The sequence below is a fragment of the Archocentrus centrarchus genome, chromosome 2 (genome assembly GCF_007364275.1).
Source record: "Archocentrus centrarchus isolate MPI-CPG fArcCen1 chromosome 2, fArcCen1, whole genome shotgun sequence".
NCBI classification, from domain to species: Eukaryota; Metazoa; Chordata; class Actinopteri; order Cichliformes; family Cichlidae; genus Archocentrus; species Archocentrus centrarchus.
In genome coordinates, this window is record NC_044347.1 from 3,956,061 (window position 1) to 3,978,279 (window position 22,219).

The window sequence follows — 22,219 nt, forward strand, 5'->3', positions numbered from 1 at the left end:
TAATATCATTGTACACAAGTATACAATGAAAGTACGTTCCAGAACACCCATCCAAGAGATAAGTGTTCTGTGGCCTTGCTGCCGTCACAGGTGCTGCCACAGAACCTCATAGAACTGGAGCCTGTTACCTACCAGTACTCTTATCCTTTTGTTCAGTGACATTTTATATGTGTTAAGCTCTGAGGACGCCTGACACACATGCAGAGTGTAGGATAAGAAGGAATTTATTAATAAGCGTCTTTTGGTCAAACAGTCTTTGGAATTGGTCCATGAGCCATCCTCAGAAACAGCTCTCTCCAGAGTCCGTCTGGTTCTTAGGACAGAAGGACTGAGTGGAAACATTGTTAGCCTAATGGCCACCTCTGAGGAGGTAACCACTGAGTATAGAGGCACAGGCCAGTCTTTAAATACTGCAGGACTGATGAGCTGATGCAGAGCCAGGAAAACCAGAGGGCAAACTCTGAGAGGCAGCCCACTGCTCCACCTGAGAGGTGACAGAGCGAGGTCAAAGAGAGAGACAGGAAGGACGACAAACCCAGGACCACAGCATTCCCTCTAATAAATGCTGTTAATATGGGAAATGCACACATTTCATACAGGAGTCAAATATACCCAAACAATTTCATTTTCAAAATGTAAAACTTAATGAACAGATGATTCCAGTTCAGTTTGTTTGCTGTCAGTTTGTTTTATTTTCATTTTAATTTCAGCCTGGAAGAAACATCACTCACATACTGTTATACAACCAATGCTGTAAATTAATAAAACTATGAAATTATGCTACAATTGTAATATATGGATAATTCATCTAGACATTTGTACACAATTAAGTATAAAGTAAAAAAAACTACAGTTAACCAGATTTAAGCTGTTTTTCCTCCCCTTTTGAACATCTAGAGTATTTCTTTTACTCGTATACTGCATTTAGCAGTCTTCATTGTAGCTTATACATGTTGAATGTTTCAGTCTTTTACATGATATTTTTCCACTTTATAAACAATGAAACTCTCAGAAAGTCTGCTGGTGTTCATCTGTTTAAATCACATAGCTGTAGAACATGGTGAAGACCATGAAACAACAGTGGAAACTAGTTCATTAAAAGTAGTAACTATATTCTGATTGTTCGGAAAGGCCAGAGGGACAAAGATGGTTACTAACTGAGAGGGTCCCCCCAAGACTTATGACAGCCTCATCCAAGGTGTTAGTCAGAGACTTGGTCATCAGTCACACTGCCAGAAATCAGATAACTCACCCCATGAATGATCATGAGTGAAAAACAGAAGATACATATTGGAGAAAAAATATTTTTAACCACAGGAGGCATACATGTGACTATAACTGCAACTTATAGCAAACTGTACTGAGACTGGGCTCACTGTCACACTTACAGAAGACTGCACTAATGTGCACTGTGACCACCATAATATTTATGATAAGCATTCTCCCAACGTGTGCACATTAAAGGGGATTCTCTACACTAAACTCTGCACAGAATCACTGAGGAATCAGGCCAGAGTCTAAACCCAGGATAAAGATGTTCAGTGAATGTGGTGTTGTAGGTGTGGAGGTGGATCAGAGTGTCAGAGGAGATGTTATAGAAGGACACGGTGGCAGCAGGACTGTCCACATACACTCCTACTCTGTAATATGCAGAGGAGGAGACAGTGAAGGTGGGAGAGGGGAAGGAGGACAAGAAGCAGCATACCTTTCCATTATTGCGCAAGACACCATAATCATCAATAATGCAGTCCAAACTCCAAGACTGATCATTTTCTGCAACTTCACAGTCAGCTCTGATTCCACTCATTTTGATTCCTCTGTAATTCACAGATATTTCAAGGCATCCACTCCACTCGACTTCCCAGTAACAGCGACCACTCAGAACATTGCTACACAGCAGCTGAAGAGAGTTATCATCATCTCTGTATAGTGAGCGAGACCCCATATGTGTCACCTTCCTGTTGTTGTCAGACAGTTTGAGTTTTGTGTTCACTGTGTTTGTGTCGATTGTGAGTTGACAGGAATCTGATGGAGAGAACAAACACAATCCAGCTGCAGTTATTGATCCATCATCTGTTCATTGATTGACACTTTGATGATGACTCCTGACATCAGAGATGTGAATGAGTGATGTGACAGTTTGAAGATGGTTGAATGTGTGCTGCTTTGTTTTCATCAATCACATTAAAAACACACTTACACTTCCTCAGACCTGGGCTCAGCCATCGCACTCCAGCAGGCTCCGCCCTGAAAGGAGGAGGGGGGTCAGAGCAGCACAGTCTCTGTCAGCATGCACACATGGACATTACATCACTCTCAGACACACACTGTTACACACTGATAAAGGAACAGTCCAACACTTATACAGTAATTTTTATATGTTGACAATACACAACACATTTGTAAAAATCATAGTTTCTAGGTTATAAGGGTTTTTTGTTTGTCACTTTCTGACAAATAAATCAATAAGTTGACCTTGATGACCTTGGTGGATGTAAGGTTAAATTTAATGGCTTGTTAAAATGACCCCACTCTGGCCCACTATGAAGTTTTATGAGTATTCATTCTACTTTTCAAGTCATCATGTCCACAGACTGGCTGCCACAGATGCACTACCGAAAACATCACCTCCTTGGTGGCTGTAATTGAACCTTGTTGTGGTGTTTGTTGACCAGGTGATATGAGGTTTTTGTTTGTTTCCTTGTTTATTTTTTTTATTACATAATTGCATGAGACATTTGTATGTAAGAATGTTTAGTCGGATATTAATGAGCATAAGTCATCCGGTCAGTTCCTGGCAGAGAAGGAAATCTATCCTTCATTATAGTTTAGTCCATGATGGATCAGGCTGATAGTCGGCTTACTACAGCACACAGCCGCTAGTAAACCAATGCTGATGAAGCAATAACCTGTTGTGGCATCTCCCTTTAGCATAAAGGCCTACATTCTGTTTTGCAGTCAGATTTGTTTGGTTATAAAAGCATCACAGCCATTTTCAATTAGTCTCTTCAAATCCTCCATGTGTCACTTAGCTATGCCTTCTGAAAATCAGCTGACTCAGCCAGCCTAGGTATTGCTCTTTAAAATACATAAACGCGCTGCTTCACTTCATACCTCATCCATGAAATGTCAGCTGACTCTCCTGCCTGGCCATCTGTATATCTTATGGTTGCACCTCTTCTCTAGAGTGCTCAGTTTAGCCTCGTCAGTGCTGAATCTACTGTTCACACTCATTGGAATGAGTTGTTCTCAGTAAAGCTTGTCCTTTCTGCTCAATAACTGGTAAAGATAGCTACAGTAGCACTAACTAACCAATCTGCTAACTGTTTTTGATTCAATTTATTTCTTTTAATTTGATATCCCACATTAAAATTTATCCGATCAACGAATATCAGTCAACAACAGAAATTAATCTGTCAGCTGTCTACATCTTCCTCTATTAAATGGTGTTTTGTGCTGCAGCAGTTTTTTCCATACCTGAGTGTGTCCAGTCTCCAGTTTACATCCTGCAGCCCAGAATACAGCAGCTTCATTCCTGAGTCTCCTGGATGATTGTAACTTATGTCCAACTCTCTGAGATGGAAAGGATTGGAGCTCAGAGCTGAGGCCAGAGAAGCACAGCCTTCTTCTGTGATCAGGCAGCCTGACAGACTGTGGACACACAAAACATGCACAACAGATAATATGAAAGAACTGTTGTCAGTTATAATAACTGTTTCTGAAGTATTGATATTTAAGTAATTACCACATCCAAATAATCAACTCTTGTGATTTGTGGGTTTGACCTAATTTTTTTAACAAATGTTTAGAATTTTTCATTTTTATTTGACTGTTTTAGCTAATTAGATTTATCTCCAACCTTCCTTACATGTAAAACATTCTCAAATGCGTATTAAAACAGCTATGTGATCATTTGGTGGAGGAATGGTTAAAGTGAGGCAGTGAGAATGCTGGTGTCCTCCGTTTGGCCTCTGACAGTGGACTTTACTTCTCTGCTTGTTCTTTTAGGCATCAGTGCATCATTCACATGCTGATCACAACATTTTACAACAAACTTAAATGTGTGATTGTATTAAAGGAAACAGGCTGTGCTGGTTTGAGGAAAAAAAAAACCACAATTTAGCCATGGAGTTCCACATTTCCATTGATCTCTGTTGGTTATTCATGCCTCCCTTTGGTAACTACTAGAAAATGCTGCATATATTTCAGTTTCTATGCAGATGATTCCCAGTTATATTTATGAAAGCAGATGCACAAATTACTTAAACTAGAGAGCTGTCATAAAGACATTGTTAAATTGTCCTACAATTTTCTACTTCTAAAGTTAAACAAAACTGAAGATATCGTACTTGAACCTAAAAACCTCAAACATGGTATCTAACCAGAATCTGACTCTGGATGGCATTACTCTGGCAACACTGAGGAATCTTGGAGTAATTTTTCTCCCAAATGCATCCTTAAATGAGCACATTAAACAAATATGTAGGACTGCTTTGTTTCATCTGAGCAATAGTTCTAAAATTGGAAACATCCAGTGTGATGTTAAAAGCTTATCATACATGTTTTGTCCAAGGAAGGACTATTGTAATTCATTTTCAATCAGGCTGTTCTAAACACTTCCTGAAAAGCCTTCAATTGATCCAAAATAGGACACAAGAGTACTAACAGGGACTTTCTTCTTTGCTTATCTTTCACCTAAATCCCAACCAGTCACAGTAGATGGCTTCCCCTTAGTGAGCCTGGTCCTGCTAAACGTCTCTTCCTGTCTGGGTGTTGGGGGTTTGTCTCCAATATTGTAAAAATAAATTAATAATAATTCAATTTATTTTTAATTTTACTTTTGAGCTTACCTGAGTGTTTCCATTATACAGCGTGGGTTTGCCAATCCAACTGACAACATCTTCACTCCAGAATCCTTCAGGTCATTGTTACTCAGGTCCAGTTCTGTCAGACTAGAGGACTGGGAGCTGAGAACTGAGGACAGAGCTTCACAGCTTCTCTCTGAGAGGTTACAAAGGCTTAGCCTAAAGAAACAATAATGAACATGAATTTTAAAAAATGGTATTATAATAGTGTTATTAAGTTTCATTATGGTACTGTTAATTATTAGATTTGGTAAATGTATCATTATTTCAATGAATTCAATGATTCAGTGGAATCATTTTGTATCTTAATAATATACCCAGGTTAGAAATATATATAAAAAGCATTATTCAGTGGACACATTTAAATTTACTATATTTTATGCAACAGTTCTTATTGTTTGTTTTTGTAAAATAAAAACATCAAAAAAATAACCTGGGCTGACCTGAGGGTTTCTAGTTTACAGTGTGGACTCTTCAATCCAGCAGAAAGAAGCGTCACTCCTGAATCCTGCAGGTTGTTGTTACTCAGGTCCAGTTCTGTCAGACTGGAAGACTGGGAGCTGAGAACTGAGGACAAAGATTCACAGCCTCTTTCTGAGAGTTTACAGACACTCAGGCTGAAAATAAACAAGTAGACAAATACAATTTACACTACAGCATGATTAAATGTTAAAATGTAATCATGGTGCAGTCATTAGTTGCTAGTTTTTGCAATATTTAATCATCTTCCAGGTACAATGGAAACACAGTATAAAGGTAAAAGTTTATTGATAATAATATAAAAACAGATGGCATACCCTCAGCACTGATTAATTATTCTTGCCTTGCAATTACAAATACAGTTCTTACTGTATTTTTAAAAATATAATAACAAACATTTACAATATAACAGTGGTCTAACCTGAGAGTTTCCAGTTTAGAGTGTGGACTTTGCAGTCCAGCAGAAAGAATCTCCACTCCTGAATCCTGCAGCTCGTTATTAGTCAGGTCCAGCTCTTTCAGGGTAGAGGGCTGGGAGCTGAGAACTGAGGACAGAGCTTCACAGCTTCTCTGTGAGAGGCCACAGTCACTTAATCTAAAGACACCAAAGTTAGGAAACAGGAGTGATTTATTTTTCTCTGCATAAAAGAAACCTAATACCACCAAAGACAGACCTTTATTTACCAATGTCACTGGGGGAGAAAACATTTCAATATTTGAACCCTCTGGAGTGTATGGTATAATTGACTATTTCGGACCACTTTTGATTTTACCAACATATTACACCATAGAAACTGTTTACCTTGCCTATTTTGGCATTTTTTTCAGCACAACCTCACATGTGGGATTTACAGCTATTTATTTGTTTCATTTTGAGATACTGTATTAACATATTTATGTTCTAAAACAAGGATATACTGCCCATTTTCACTCTGTGCCTTCAGCAGTAAGTGTTTCTTTATTATTGGCTAGTAGCAATGAATTAGGAAGATGTAGGTATTGGCTGTTATGCAGGGGTTTGTAGAGCATTTTATAAATGAGGACTGTGTGGCGGAAAGCCTGTTGGTGCACAGGTGGTTCACCGTGAGCACCATGAGCTGGAGTCACACACTATTTGATTTTTCCTCATCGGGTCAGGTGTGCAACTAGTGGAATCAGCTGGGAAACCGGATGTCCTCCAAGTGCGCTCATCACTGTTTCATGCAATAATATAATGGCTTTTCCCAGGCATATCCAAACAGTTTACAATACATAACTAAGTTTCTAACTGAAGCATGAACAGATATCCATCAGTATGACTGCAGGGAAAACAAATAACAAACAATCTCTGTTACACTCTCCTTCACTTATATGTAGGCTTTGCTTTTCCTCACTTCTAGTATAAAATAATCCACTCAGTGAGATAATGTGAGATAAGACCCTCTAAACCAAAACAAGGAAATAAAATCTCTAGAAAGTATGGTATCTCTTCCTCTAAGGCATTTTTTTCCCCTTTGGATCCGTCACAGTCTATTCTGGCCATATCTGGCGATATTCTACCAGGAGAAATTGAAGTTAAATCTATCCCCGTACCTCATTTCGCCTCCTTTGAATGAATCGCCCTAGAGATAAAAGGAGCTATGCCCACACTTTTAGCAGTTTTGTATCGCCCACCTAAAAGAAGCTCGGATTTTATAAATGAACTTTCTGCATGTTTGTCTTCATTATCGACTATGTCACCATATTTTATCTTGCTGGGCGACTTCAGTGTTCATATTGATAATGCTGCTGATCCACTCGCCAGGGACCTTATATCCTGCTTGGACAGTTTTGGTTTGCAACAATGTGTTGACTCTCCTACACATGTTAAAGGCTACATATTGGACTTGGTTTGCTGTTCCGGAATAACTCCCTCCAACTGGACTCTATCAGATCTCACTATATCTGACCATAAACTGGTATCCTTTAATATCAACTTGCTGGTCACTAATGTTAATTTACCTTGCTCTATTCCCTTTTGAAATTTAAAAAATATTGATCATCTGACTTTGCTTGACAGACTTTATAGTCTTCCTAGTAAAGATAATTTATCTACTCTGGATGACCTGGTTACTCATTATAACAGTGAACTGCAGAACATCTTGGAGGATATTGCTCCTGTTAAAACTCAAACTGTATATTTTTCTCATCCTGCACCCTGGTATACTCCAGATCTTCGGCTCCTAAAAGCTAAGGGTCGCCGTCTAGAGCACCTCTTTAGGAAGACTGGACTTATGGTTCATAAAGATATGTATGCCGACCATATTCAGGCCTATAAAAATGCTCTGTCTACAACCAAGGCTGAGTATTATGCGAATCTCTTTACATCTGCTGAAGCAAATTCTAAAATACTGTTCTCTACTTTGAATTCTATACTCAAACCTCCTCAACTGCTATTGTGTGATATGTATACTATTGAGCATTGCAATAATTTTATGAACTTCTTCAACTGTAAAATTGAACAGATCCACCAGCAATTAACCTCTCAGAGCCATTCTGTACCTGCTTCATCCCAAATAGTCTCTTGTAATTCACCAACTGTTACTTTTTCTAGTTTTTTGCTTCCATCCTCTAGTGAAATATCTGCCGTTATTCAGAAATCCAAAGCTTCCACCTGCAAGTTAGATCCTCTGCCGACCTACCTGGTCAAAATCTGCTTATCACCTCTGTCTCCACTTATAACAAATATCATGCACCTCTCTCTTACTTCTGGTCAAGTTCCTTTGCCATTTAAAACAGCTATTATTTCTCCATTGTTAAAGAAGCAGGGGGCTGATCCCAATAATTTGAATAATTTTCTGCCCATCTCTAATCTTCCATTCCTTGCTAAAATTCTTGAACGAATTGTAGCCAACCAGGTTTACAATTACCTCTCTAATAATAATCTTTTCGAGGAATTTCAGTCTGGTTTTCGTCCTCTACACAGCACCGAGTCTGCATTAGTTAAAATCACAAATGACCTTTTAATGGCAGCTGACTCTGGTCTCTTAACCATACTCATTCTTCTCGACCTTAGTGCAGCTTTCGACACTATTTCCCATTCAATCCTCCTTCACAGATTAGCTTCACTAGGTTTTACAGGTATTCCTTTTCTTTGGTTTCAGTCATACTTTTCTGGTCACACCCAATACATTCAGCTCAAAACTGCCAAGTCATCCATCACCCCAGTCTCCTCCTATGTTCCTCAGGGCTCTGTCCTTGGTCCTCTTCTCTTTGTTATTTACTTATTACCTTTAGGACATATTTTTAGGACATTTTTTTTTTGATCCCGATGACACCCAGCTCTATGTCTCTTCTAAACCAAATGCTCTTCTCCCCCTGTCCTCCCTTTCTGACTGTCTTTCTGAAATAAAATCTTGGTTTTCTGACAATCTTCTCAAATTGAATAATGATAAAACAGAAATCCTGCTGATTGGTGCCAAATCCACCCTTGCAAAATCCAATCACTTCACACTCACCATTGATAATTTCACTGTCCCCATCTTCTCCCAAGTTAAGAGTCTGGGTGTCATCCTCGATAGCACTCTTTCTTTTGAGGCTCAAGTCAAAAACCTCACTCGGTCTGCTTATTTTCACTTACATAACATTAATCGTCTCCGTCCTTCTCTTACACCTGCAACTCTTGTCCACGCTCTTGTCACTTCTCGATTGAATTACTGCAATTCACTTCTCGCTGGTCTACCACTCAAACTTCTCTGTAAGTTACAGATGGTTCAAAACTCTGCTGCACGTATCATTACCCGAACCTCCTCTCCTCAACACATCACTCCCATCCTTCAGGACCTACATTGGCTTCCAATTGACTACCGTATCAAATACAAGATTCTTCCTCTCACCTTCACCTTCTCACTCTTCATAACCTTGCTCCCCCCCTACATTGCTGCTCTAATCCATTACTATACTCCCTCACGCCCACTTCATTCTTCTTCGTCACTGCTCCTCACTATACCTTCTGTCCGTTTAGCAACTATGGGGTCTAGAGCCTTTTGTCATACAGCACCCCATCTCTGGAATGCTCTACCGCAACCTTTAAAGGTCACAAACAGCTGATCTCTTTTTAAATCTCGTCTAAAAACCCATCTGTTCAAACAAGCTTTTGGCCTGTGACTGGGTGGGTTCTACGATTTTATCTTGGTCTTAACTACTGTTTTGCTTTTCTTCAATTTTTTGTTTATTGCGTAATTGTGCTTTTGCTGTTTTCATCTTTGATTGTTTTTATTTGTAAGGTGACCTTGAGTGCCCTGAAAGGCGCCTATAAATAAAATGTATTATTATTTTCCCTGCAGACATGTTGGTGGATATTAGGATTCCTGATCATGCTTTGCAAATATAGAGCTGATCACATCTTGCAGACATTTCCCTGCACACCAAACCCAATGAGAAAAAAACAAAACAGACTCCAGCTTTAAAAACACTTTAAACCTGTTTTATTCTTTTTTGTTTAACCAGGCTTTCTGTTGAGACTTTTACTCACAGTAACTACCTTTTACTTTATTCTGTCTTAAGCTGATTTTGTATTACTATTAAGAGCATGATTTTATTTATTTTACTCGATTTTGTTGTAAAGTGCTTTGTGACTGTCTGTGAAAAGTGCAATAGAAAAAACTTATCTTACAGAGCTTTGTTGGACACTTTGAACAGTGGAAGCAGCCCCTGAAAAGCCTCCTCTGAAGCAACATATTTCTTCAGGTCAAACACATCCACATTTTTTTCTGATGACAGTAAGATGAAGACCAGAGCTGACCACTGAGCAGGGGAGAGTTGGTCTGGGTATATAGTTCCTGAATTCAAGCACTTCTGGATCTCCTCCACTACAGAACAATCATTCAGTTCATTCAGACAGTGGAACAGGTTGATGATTTTCTCTGAAGACAGACTCTCATTGATCTTCTCCTTGATGTACTGGACTGTTTCCTGATTGGTCTGTGAGCTACTTTCTGACTTGATCAGTAGACCCTGCAGGAGAGTCTGATTGGCCTGCAGAGAAAGACCCAGGAAGAAACGGAGGAACAAGTCCAGGTGTCCATTTGGATTCTCTAAGGCCTTGTCCACAGCACTCTGGTAGAGGTGTGTTGCACCAGATTCTCTTGCTTTTGACCTCTTGGAGGTTGTTTGTTTTTCCAGCAGATTGAGTCCAGAGTTGATGAAGGTCAGATGGACATGAAGAGCAGCCAGAAACTCCTGAACAGTCAGATGGATGAAGCAGAACACCTTGTCCTGGTACAGCCCTCTCTCCTCTTTAAAGATCTGTGTGAACACTCCTGAGTACACTGAGGCTGCTCTGATATCGATGCCACACTCTGTCAGGTCTGATTCATAGAAGATCAGGTTTCCTTTCTGCAGCTGATCAAAAGCCAGTTTTCCCAGAAACTCAATCATCTTCCTGCTCTCTGGACTCCAGTGTGGATCTGTCTCAGCTCCTCCATCATACTTGACCTTCTTCACTTTGGCCTGAACCACCAGGAAGTGGATGTACATCTCAGTCAGGGTCTTGGGCAGCTCTCCTCTCTCTCTGGTTTTCAGCACATCCTCCAGAACTGTAGCAGTGATCCAGCAGAAGACTGGGATGTGGCACATGATGTGGAGGCTTCGTGATGTCTTGATGTGGGAGATGATCCTGCTGGTCTGTAAATTATCCTTGGATCTTTTCCTGAAGTATTCTTCATTCTGTGGATCAGTGAACCCTCTCACTTCTGTCACCATGTCAACACACCAAGGAGGAATCTGATTGGCTGCTGCAGGTCGTGTGGTTATCCAGAGGCACGCAGAAGGAAGCAGGTTCCCCCTGATGAGGTTAATCAGCAGCACATCCACTGAGGTGGACTTTCTAGGGTCAGTCAGGATTGTAGTTTTGTGGAAGTCCAGAGGAAGTCGACACTCATCCAGACCATCAAAGATGAACACAACCTGGAAGTCTTCAAAGCTGCAGATTCCTGCTTCTTTGGTTTCAGTAAAGAAGTGATGAACAAGTTCCACCAAGCTGAACTTTTCCTCTTTCAGCACATTCAGCTCTCTGAAAGTGAATGGAAACATGAACTGGATGTCCTGGTTGGCTTTGTCTTCAGCCCAGTCCAGAGTGAACTTCTGTGTTAAGAATGTTTTCCCAATGCCAGCCACTCCCTTTGTCAGCACTGTTCTGATTGGTTCATCTCTTCCAGCTGAGCCTTTAAAGATGTCTTCTTGTCTGATTGTTGTTTCTGGTCTGTCTGGTTTTCTGGAGGCCTTTTTAATCTGTCTGACCTCATGTTCATCATTGACCTCTGCAGCCCCTCCCTCTGTGATGTAGAGCTCTGTGTAGATCTGATTCAGGAGGGTTGGGTTTCCTGCTTTAGGAATCCCCTCAAACACACACTGGAACTTCTTCTTCAGAGCAGATTTAAATTTATGCTGACAAACTGCTTCAGAGTTTTCTGAACATAACAGAGAGAGAAAGATTAGAAAATTTCTTATTTATCCAAGAATTTAAGTTTTAAATAATAAAATGATGTCCTCTTACTGCTCTGCAGATGGTCAGCCAAGTCCTCCTGCTTCATTCGCCTAAGGAAATGCAAGGTGATCTTTAAAAATGCCTCTCTGCTATTTCTCCTCTTCTTTTCATCTTCACCCTCCAACAGCCCCTCATCCTCCATCTGACTCTCTGAGCATTCGGGGCAATCAAGACCCAGAAACCTCTTGATCTTCTTCATCTCGTTCTTCACAAAAGTCATGATGTTGTCCTCCAACATCTGGGAATCAACACATGAATCATATCAGACTGAAATGGAGCCAAACATGAGATCCATGTTGGACTCAGTGACAATCCACTCAACTACAAAAGATTATGATGGTTATGGCTAAGAACAGAATAGATGTAAAAGTAATTGCTGTACACGTACAGACCATAAAAATAGAGTCCAGCTGCAGGGCAGATTGACCACTGGGAAACTCTGAGCACTCCTGGTCCAATCTGTGAAGGAATTATGAAGAATTGGCTTACATTATATCCATCCACACAGAGACGAATGCAATGGTCCATGATGTTTGAATATGAAATTTGAATTAGATGACTCTTTACTTTACTATGAAAGGCTTGTAAGTTGTAACTCTCAGAATCAACAGCTTATCCAATTAGTTGCTTAAAAGCTCTGAACAAACAAGAGATCTGGAGTATAGCATTCAGAGTTATTTCAGACTGATTGCATTGGGCAATTTCCTAATGTGATTCACTGGAAAGCAGAGCACGGCTACAAGCAGTCTATGAACCCAGAAATTCTTCACATCAGTCCTGTTAGCATTCTGATATAAAGCTATATTTTACATGTGATTTTGTCCTGATTAATTTGCATCCATCCATCCATTTTCTTCCACTTATCCAGGGCTGGGTAGGTAGGTAGGAACGTAGATTGACCGATAAATAGACAGCTTCACTTTTACACTCAGCTCCCTCTTCACCACGATAGATCAGTGCAGCGTCCGCATCATTGCAGACACAGCCCCAATCCGTATGTCGATCTCCCCTTCCCTTCTCCCATCACTCATGAATAAGACCCAGAGATATTTAAAGTCCTCCACCTGGGGCAGCAACTCGTTCCTGAGTGGGCAATCTTGGAATCTCATCCACCCTAGGGGCCCTGCCACCAAGGAGTTGTTTAACCTCCTCAGTGACCTGACCCCCAGTGATGGGCAAGTCATCCCCCTCACCCCTAGATTCTGCTTCCACTACAGAAAGTGTGTTAGTGGGATTAAGGAGGTCCATGAAGTATTCTTTCCACCACCTGACAATAGCCTCAGTTGAAGTCAGCAGCACCCCACCCACACTATAGACCATGTGAGTAAAGGACCGCTTTCCCCTCCTTAGTCACCTGACAATTTACCAGAATTGCAGTCAGAAAGTTGTTTTCCATGGCCTCACCAAACTCCTCCCACACCCAAGTTTTTGCTCCGGCCTCTGCCCGAGCCGCATTTCAGTTGGCCTGCCGATACGTGTCAGCTGCATCCAGAGTTCCACAGGCTAACCAAGCCTGATAAGACTCCTTCTTCAGCTTGATGCTTCCATTCACCTCCGGTGATTACCACCATGACAGTCATGTTGGAATCTGGTGATTACTACAATGACAGGCACCACTTCACTTCACTTCACTTCACTTCACTTCACTTCACTTCACTTCAATTCAATTTTATTTATATAGCGCCAAATCACAACAAACTTTGTATTGTGGGTAAAGACCCTACAATAAAACAGAGAAAACCCAACAGTCAAAACGACCCCCTATGAGCAAGCACTTGGCGACAGTGGGAAGGAAAAACTCCCTTTAACAGGAAGAAACCTCCATCAGAACCAGGCTCAGGGAGGGGCAGTCATCTGCCGCGACCGGTTGGGCTGAGGGGAGAGAAAGACATGCTGTGGAAGAGAGCCAGAGATTAATATCAATTAATGATTAAATGCAGAGTGGAGGATAAACAAAGTAAATAAGGTGAATGAGAAACAGTGCATTATGTGAACCCCCAGCAGACTAGGCCTATAGCAGCATAACTAAGGGATGGTTCAGGGTCACCTGATCCAGCCTCAACAATAGAGATGCAGAAAATTGTCCATTCGGACTCAATGTCCTCAGCCTCCCTTGGAATGCTATCAAAGTTCTGCCGGAGGTGCAGTTGAAGATGTCATGGACGGGAGCCTCTGTGAGGCATTCCTAGTGCAGCCTCACGATATGTTTAGGTCCACCAGGTCTGTCCAGCATCCTCCCCTGCCACCTGTTCCAACTCATCACCAGGTAGTGATCAGTTGACAGCTCAGCTCCTCTCTTCACCCGAGTGTCCAGAACATACGACCGAAGATCTGATGAAATGATTATGATTGATCTTCAACCTGTGATCTAGGGTGTCCTGGTGCCACATGCACTTATAGACATCTTTATGTAGGGCATGGTGTTCATTATGGACAAACTGTGGATTGCGCAGAAGTCCAATAACAAGACACCATTCAGGTTCAGATCAGGCAGGCCGTTCCTCCCAATCATGCCCCTCCAGGTCTCACGTGCCCATGTGAGCACTGAAGTCTCTCAGCAGGAGGATGCAGACACCGGATGGAGCACCCTTGACCCCGTCCAGAAGGGTGGGTACACTGAACTGTTATTCGCTGCATAAGCACAAATAATAACTGAGGACTTGTTCCGCAGTCTGAAGGCACAGGGAAGCAACCCTCTCATTTACTGATGAAAACTCGGTAGGACTCATCTCAAGGGGAGATGAGGCAGGCTACAGAGAGGAGGTCCTGAAGTTGACAGCCTGGTGTTCAGAGAACAACCTGGCACTGACCACCATTCTGACTCTTGGTCAGATAACATCACAGCTGTTATCAAGAAGGCTCAGCAGTGACTTCACTTCCTGAGGGTCCACAGGAAGAACAACTTGGATTCAAACCTGCTGCTGACCTTCTACCGCTCATCCATTGAGAGCCTGCTGACGTACTGTATCACAGTATGGTACGGCAGCTGCACTGAGACAGACAAGGGGAGGCTTCAGAGGGTAGTCAAGACAGCACAAAGAATTATTGGCTGCCCTCTCCCCTCCCTGATGGACATCCACACCTCCCGCTGCATCAGCAGAGCCAGGAACATCACCAAGGACAGCTCACACCCTGGCTTTGATCTGTTTAACCTGCTGCCCTCTGGCAGGAGCTACAGGAGCATCAAAGCCAGAACAAACAGACTCAGGAACAGTTTCTTCAGCAGAGCAATCACCACCCTGAACTCTCACACTCACCCACTGTAACTGTGCAACACCCACATCTCTGTGCAATATTATATTATTCATACTGAACAATATCTATCACTCCTATATTGTGTAAAATCCAATATTCATTCGACTAAATCTACAGTCGATTCAGTCGACTAAAAAATAAAGGGTGTAAAATGTAAATGCTTTTTCTTTAGTTCCCTTGAATTAGTCATTATACACACTTACACAAAATTAAAAATGTATTAAAAGTTATGGAATATTATTAATGCTTTATTTACCTGAACTTGTTTATTGAGCATAAGAATAAAATATTGATGAGTAGGCCTACTCTGCCTGAAAAATTCACAGGCTAGTTTGGTCTTCCCGGGTTTAGATCAAATTTGTGCAACTGTGCGTTTGATTGGATGTTTTCCCAACTTGTCCCGCCCTGTCACAAAATTCAATCAGTTCTGACTGGATGTCATCCCCGCCAAGCATTTTCCTCTCGTTTTCATTCATTGATGAAAGTGTCAGTAAATTTCGTCATCGTTTTTATATCATTATCATCTTGTTTTCGTCATGAAAAAAAGGGTTGTTGATCAAAACTATGACAAAAATAGTTCGTCACTGAAATTAACACTGCTTAGGGCTCCACTAGCTTCCTGGGTTGGCTCCTTCTTTCTCTCCTTCCCCTCTTTTGTGTGTTTGACTATGTCTAGAGCGCAGGTTTAAGCAATGATGCATGCCTCCCTTCACACCTTGGCACATGTGATTATGCACATGAGCAATAGTGGGTCACAACCACCTCCAGGAGACTACGCCCACTGGGGTTTTAAATACCTGGGTCTTTCCACTTTTTGGTTTGAGAACTGAAGAAGCCTTTTGGATGAGAGGCGAAATGTCTTCAAGAAACAAAAAGAAGTCCAGTCGCCCTTTTTTTAAGCTCCAGAGACGACAATGACGTGGATGACTGAGACCATCTGAGCTGAAGTTCAGCTGCATTATTGTTGTAGTTTTTTGGTTTATTCATCCAAGAATAACAATTAAACAACTAAAAATAAAAGACAGAGTACCTCTCTGTAGCAGCAGGCTGTCCTTTATAATCAGCACCGAGACCCTTTGACCAGCTGCTCTTTAAGGACAAACAACTGGTCTCAAGTTCACGAGAGTCTGGTTTCTGTTGGATGCTGAAAGAAAAAAATATTTTGATTTCTGAAATACTTTAAAATATTTTTATAAAATAAACAGAGCAAAAACAATAGGGCCTTTGCACAGTTCGTGCTCGGGCCCTAATTAGGAGGAAAATTTTAAAATATTAAACTGCTAATATGTTTTTGTGTGATATGTAAATGTGTAAATGTGTGTATTGACATTGATATATATATTTATGTATATGTGTATAGTTTTTTGCTATTTTATTTTATTTTATTGTATTCTATTTTAGTTTTAGTTTAGTTATTTGTTCTTACTCATCCTTTTCATTTTTTCTCTGTACTGAGCTGCTGTAATGCGCAAATTTCCCCGACGTGGGATCATTAAAGTTTTATCTTATCTTATCTTATTTTATCTTTATTAAGTTGCTCATATGTGATGTCAGAAATAATAAATGATCCAAAGCTCAAATACAAGTGGGAGCTACTTACTCTGTCTCAGGGGAATCTCTTTGTTTAAAATTAGGAGCAAAATCCTTTGACTGGTCACTCTGTAAGGACACACAGCTGGGTCCAGGTCCAGGTCCAGGTCCAGGTTCAGGTTCAGGTTCAGGTTCAGGTTCAGGTCCAGGTCCAGGTGGGTTCCTGTGAATAATGATGCAGCAGTGATGTGAGTGCTGAGCTGTGACATGGAGAAGAGTCATGGACAGTTAGAGATGGTCATCTCACCTCTGAGCTTTGGTCTGGCTCTCATGTTCCCCACACAGAGTGGTTTTAGAGGGAGGGACTCCCTCCTCTCTGTCCTCACACTGATCCATGCTGCTGAATTCACATCAGCTCACACACACTTTCTACCTTCACCTGCAGAGGAAACACACATCATTCATGGTCACATCAACTTCATCATGTGTGCTGTTCAAATATCAGCTGCTTCTTTCCTGCTTCATCTCAGTGGCAGAGGAAGCTGCCATGAGCTGCTCTACTTCTTCTATTTTGACCAATTAACCAAACCGACAAACTGCATGCCTTTGGACTGTGGGAGGAAACTGGAGTACCTGGAGGAAACAGACACATGGAGAACATGTAAACTCCACAGAGAGGCCAGATGTTATTCTAGATGTGAGACAATTTAAAATTCTGCTTCTTATACACAAGGTCTTGAATAATCAGGCCCCATCTTATCTCAAAGACCTCATAGTACCATATCACCCCAACAGAGCACTTCACTCTCAGCCTGCTGGCTTACTTGTGGTTCCTAGGATACTTAAGAGTAGAATGGGAGGCAGAGCCTTCAGCTTTCAGGCCCCTCTTCTGTGGAACCAGCTCCCAGCTTGGATTCGGGAGACAGACACCCTCTCTATTTTTAAGATTAGGCTTAAAACTTTCCTTTATGATAAAGCTTATAGTTAGGGCTGGATCAGGTGACCCTGAACCCTCCCTTAGTTATGCTGCTATAGGCCTAGACTGCTGGGGGGTTCACATAATGCACTGTTTCTTTTCATTCACCTTATTTACTCTGTTCATACCCCACTCTGCATTTAATCATTAGTTATTATTAATCTCTGTCTCTCCCCCCTCAGCAGATGACCCCCCCCCCCTGAGCCTGGTTCTGCTGGAGGTTTCTTCCTGTTAAAAGGGAGTTTTTCCTTCCCACTGTCGCCAAATGCTGCTCATCGGGGGTCGTTTTGACTGTTGGGTTTTCTCTGTATTATCTTGCTTACAATAGAAAGCATCCTGAGGTGCGTTGTTATGATTTGGTGGTAACTGAATTGAATTGCTTTCAGTCCACTAGATGGAGACATGAATCTGCAGTCCAGCACACACTCAGTGATTCAGTTTGACTGGAAGCTTCAGTCAAATAAACACATCTGAGCAGCATTTCAGCTGATCTATGATTCAGAGAGGATCAGCAGTTTTATTAAAGCTTCACACTAATTATTACTGCTTAGTCTGAAATAGGAAATACAAGCAGATGTTCCATATCAGCTTCTGCAAGTAGTTTAATAAAAGTCTAAATATTTTTTCCTGCTTCACAGTAAAAACTAAAACTAAACAACACTTTGGTTTAGTTGAAAGGTAGTTCAGACTAAACCCCAAACCAACCATCACCTTCACTGTTATTAAATTATTTTCAGCATTTTATAGTTTGTAGAGTTCCCAGCAGCTGAATGCAGCATCTTCAAATGTTTAGCTTCATCTGAAAATCATCAACATCAAAGATGTTTATCAACATCTCACAGCTGGTGTTGGCGAAAACCACAAATGATTAGCTCATTTTAATTAATTAATACATTATTTAATCAATCATCTGATGGCTGCAGCTCTACAGTCAACAGTCTAAATCTACCTTCAGATATTTCACTAAATGAAAAACTTCCAGTCCCATAAACACTGATATTTTATTTTGAAAGGACAACCAGGAAACAGCAGTACACTGTTGTCATCACGTGTGACTTTAATAGTGAGATGACGGGTTTCTTCCAGGAAATAAAAACAGACCGCACGTTTCCTGAAAATAAATAAAAACATCAGCTGTTCCTCAAACTGATTCCAATCAATCAATAATCTGTAATCATGGATTTATCTTCAAATACAAATCAGAGCTGAACACGTGTCCAAACATCACAGAGCAGAAACAAACTGTAAAGTTCCTCAAACTGTTAAAGGAGGAAACAGCAAACTTACAGTTTCTGCAAACAGAGCAGCAGCAGCAGCAGAAGAAGAAGCTCCGCTCCACAATTCACACAATCCTGTCAAAGAGTTCCTGATTTAAACAGTCTAACAGGCTGTAACAGCTCAGCAGGAAGACTCAGTGCAGCTGTGAGCAGGAAGTGAATGAAAGTGTTTGTCTGATTGAGGAACTGTGGTCACATGACTGCTTTATTTAATGCCAGCTATCTATCTATGCAAGTCACAGACCCAACCACAGAAATGAGCTCCTATTAAGACTGTTGCTCTCTCATGTACTGATTATCTGTCTTTAATAAAGTAGAAGCCATACGCCATCATAAAAGCTGAACTACCTTCACGTCCTGATGAAAACCTGACTTGGATCTAGTTGGTTCTGTTTGGGTGGGAAACTTGGGCCACACAAAACCAGAGGTGGAAACAGCTGCTTAGTAAACTGCAGGTTGCTGGTTTGAGTCTCCAGATACTGGCATCTCTATGATTAGTGTTTGTGTGTAAGGAATGTGAGAAATACATCTAAACTGATTAAACTAATTAAAATAAATCTGGTCCAATGAAGCACAACATTCACTGCACAAATCAACGTCTGCACATGTGTCAGTAAACATTATTTATACCTCCAGAATACCGACTACAGTTACAGTTTCCATAAAAGCAAATACTAATCAGTGAACATATTTAATATTCACTGAAACACACTGTAATCTGTTTAATAATTAATGTCTTCAGAAGAACAAAAAGTTTTGGAGTTTCCTTACAAACACCTTTTAGTTAAAGGATTAGACGCTGCTCAAAAACTTAAAGGAGCATTTTTAATTACAAATCAATTAAACCTCTGGGTTATTGATCTGTCAGTTTATTAGCAGAGGAGTTATTAATGAAATAACAACAGAAATAACAATGGTTTTACAGGTGGGGGTCCTTATTTATTGCCTGATTCATATTTTACAACAATCTAATTCAGCTGATGGGACAGGCCTGCAGACACTCACAGCTGCTCTTTGACTCTTTCGGTTTTCGTAGATTTCTTCAGCATTCAAGTTTTCCATCTTCAGTGTTTCTGCTGATAATTCAGCAAACTTCAGTCTCCGAGCAGGAAGCGAATCCGGCGCTTGTTTTGCAGCCGTGGTTTAACGCAGCAAACGGAGCCTGTCCGAGGCTGCGGCGTCACTGCGTTAAAGGTGAACAGTCACACCGGAGCCTTCCTGCTTTGGGGAACACTTCTTCATTCAGCGGCAGAGACTTTGGGCTTTTTAATCTTCGGCTTTAAAGTTTCCTTTCCTGAACCGCGTGAAGCTCCGTGTGAAGGTAACGTAGCGGTCTGTGATGTTAACATCAGCTGTGTGCAGCTTAGAAACAGCACAAATCTGCCGCTCCACAGTTCACGGTAACGGACTCACAGCTGGACCACCGAGGCTGACCGTTTAACGCCCCCCCGCCGCCAGTGAGCTCATTACCGCCTTTTTTTCCTTTTGTTTACAAACTATTTAGACTTTTTAATGATGAACACGGTGATATTTGCTGATATTTATAAGTAGCGCAGCCAATAAGCCAAGTTATTCTGAGGCTGTTTCCAAACAGAGGCACGTTTCCATTATTCACATGGACAAAGTGATGGTGTCAGCCTGGAGTTAAGAACATGAAGTCAGCTGTGTGATGGTCTCCATCAGCTCTCTCCTCCCTGATGTGACCTAAAGCTCGCTGCTCTCTCATGTTGCTGCCATCTCTGCCTCACCTGCGGAGTTTGGGATCAGCGTTAAAATCAGACTTCTGCAGAGGTGGCAAAAGTACTGACATTCTGTACTTAAGTAGAAGTACAAGTACTTATGTTAAAAAATACTTTAGTAAAAGTTGAAGTACTGGTTCAACTTCTCTACTTAAGTAAAAGTAAAAAAGTACAGGCTCTGAAATGTACTCAAAGTAAGAAAGTAAAAGTAGTTTTTTGGAGGACGTTTCTACCTGCTATTTTTGTGTAAAACAAACCGAACCTCATTATATATTATTGTAATAATATAAAATAGTACATGAGAATACAAATGTTATTCCAATCTAAATTTTAATCCTAATGAATGCACTCAGCTTGAATCTGTTATGTAGGACACAAACTGTGAAAGGGAATTTAAACACAGCTCTGTTCTCTGTGTCCTCCATAGTAGAGGGTGACTGTGCCTCCACCTAAACACCAACATGAGGATACTCAGGGGTTACAGTGGGATTCAGAAGGTGGAGGAACCCTAAGATCAGCTGTAGTGGCTCTGCATGGGGAGAAGAACCACAGCTTTCTATTGTAGCTGCAGTAAATGATGTTGGTGTGCAGGCTGTGATCAGCTGACCTGCTGCTGCTGCTCTGAGGTTTACTGCTCTGTGTGGATGAAGTGAACTCACAAAGATGTAACCCAGTATTTCACAGCTATCTGAGCTGATCTCCATCCCCTACACTGACAGCATACAGGCTGTAGAAATGTTGGATTCAGTGAATGAATCTCAGCATCAGCAGCTTTGATTCAAACTCATGTAACTGCACTGATGTAACCTGTAACTCTGACCATGAACACAAACACTGTGCTCCAGTCCAACACAGAGCTTTACTGTAAATACAGTACAACAAACTAACCTATTTATTACACACTAAACTGCAGCATTTTCATACAATCTTTGAATAACACAAAGTCAGCATACTTCAGTTTATTTTCCAGTCCTTACCTTTAAATCTAACCTCTTCTTCCTCTCCTGTCCTCTTTCTCCATCTCTGAGTGAACTTCTCTCTCTTTGCTCTCCCTGAAATACAGCAGCTCTTCTTTTAGCTAGCAGACACACTGTGTGACAAACTGCACACACTTTGTGTGTTTGCTAATATTTGTTGAGCATTTAGAAACGTTGTATTTCCTGCCACACGTTACTCCCTTCATGCTCGCTCCTCCTCAGTAGCGCTAGCTAAGCTGTTTATGTGCCGCAGCGCAACTTACGGACTCGGTCCGGCCCGATTATAGCGCTATAAATGATACATTAATTATATGGGTTTGCGTATTTAATCCCTTTGTACGAGATAAGCCCCGGTGATGGAGGATACGCAGTACGATTGTCTCTTATATGTTATTATTCCTCCGTTTAGGCTCAGATCGTTTTATGTTTGAAGGCGCACTGACCGGAAATGCAAACTTCTCTCTGACGTGTTAAAAAGTAACGAGTCTGTTTGAAAATGTAAGAAGTAGAAAGTACAGATACTTGTGTAAAAATGTAGGGAGTAAAAGTAAAAAGTAGTCAGAAAAATAAATACTTAAGTAAAGTACAGATACCTGAAAAATCTACTTAAGTACA

General features: G+C 41.0%; 1 protein-coding gene across 2 annotated transcripts; it reads right to left on the reverse strand.

The window, feature by feature from the left end:
• Positions 1 to 680: 680 nt before the first annotated feature.
• LOC115799221 (NLR family CARD domain-containing protein 3-like) lies at positions 681 to 19,030 on the reverse strand. Of its 2 annotated transcripts, XM_030756255.1 has the most exons (13): positions 18,899 to 19,030; positions 16,943 to 17,074; positions 16,706 to 16,858; positions 16,136 to 16,249; positions 12,243 to 12,309; positions 11,860 to 12,088; positions 9,979 to 11,773; positions 5,767 to 5,940; positions 5,309 to 5,482; positions 4,851 to 5,024; positions 3,478 to 3,651; positions 2,201 to 2,247; positions 681 to 2,025 (listed from the first exon to the last, which is right to left on the reverse strand). In XM_030756255.1, the coding sequence occupies exons 2-13, from the start codon at positions 17,029 to 17,031 to the stop codon at positions 1,478 to 1,480; spliced, it is 3,738 nt and encodes a 1,245-aa protein (XP_030612115.1). In that variant the 5' UTR covers positions 17,032 to 17,074; positions 18,899 to 19,030; the 3' UTR covers positions 681 to 1,477. The 2 variants fall into 2 exon arrangements, with proteins under 2 accessions (XP_030612115.1, XP_030612124.1); XM_030756264.1 differs by lacking the exons at positions 16,706 to 16,858; positions 16,943 to 17,074; positions 18,899 to 19,030 and having other exon boundaries at positions 12,239 to 12,309; positions 16,136 to 16,343.
• Positions 19,031 to 22,219: the final 3,189 nt, after the last annotated feature.

Excerpts from the sequence above, each read along its gene's own strand:
- LOC115799221 (XM_030756255.1), bottom strand. The coding sequence starts at position 17,031 with ATGGATCAGTGTGAGGACAGAGAGGAGGGAGTCCCTCCCTCTAAAACC. Across the intron at positions 11,774-11,859 it reads GGCTGACCATCTGCAGAGCA|AAAACTCTGAAGCAGTTTGT; the intron begins GTAAGAGGACAT and ends TGTTATGTTCAG. Across the intron at positions 5,941-9,978 it reads AAAGTGTCCAACAAAGCTCT|ATTAAGTGACTGTGGCCTCT; the intron begins GTAAGATAAGTT and ends TGGTGTCTTTAG.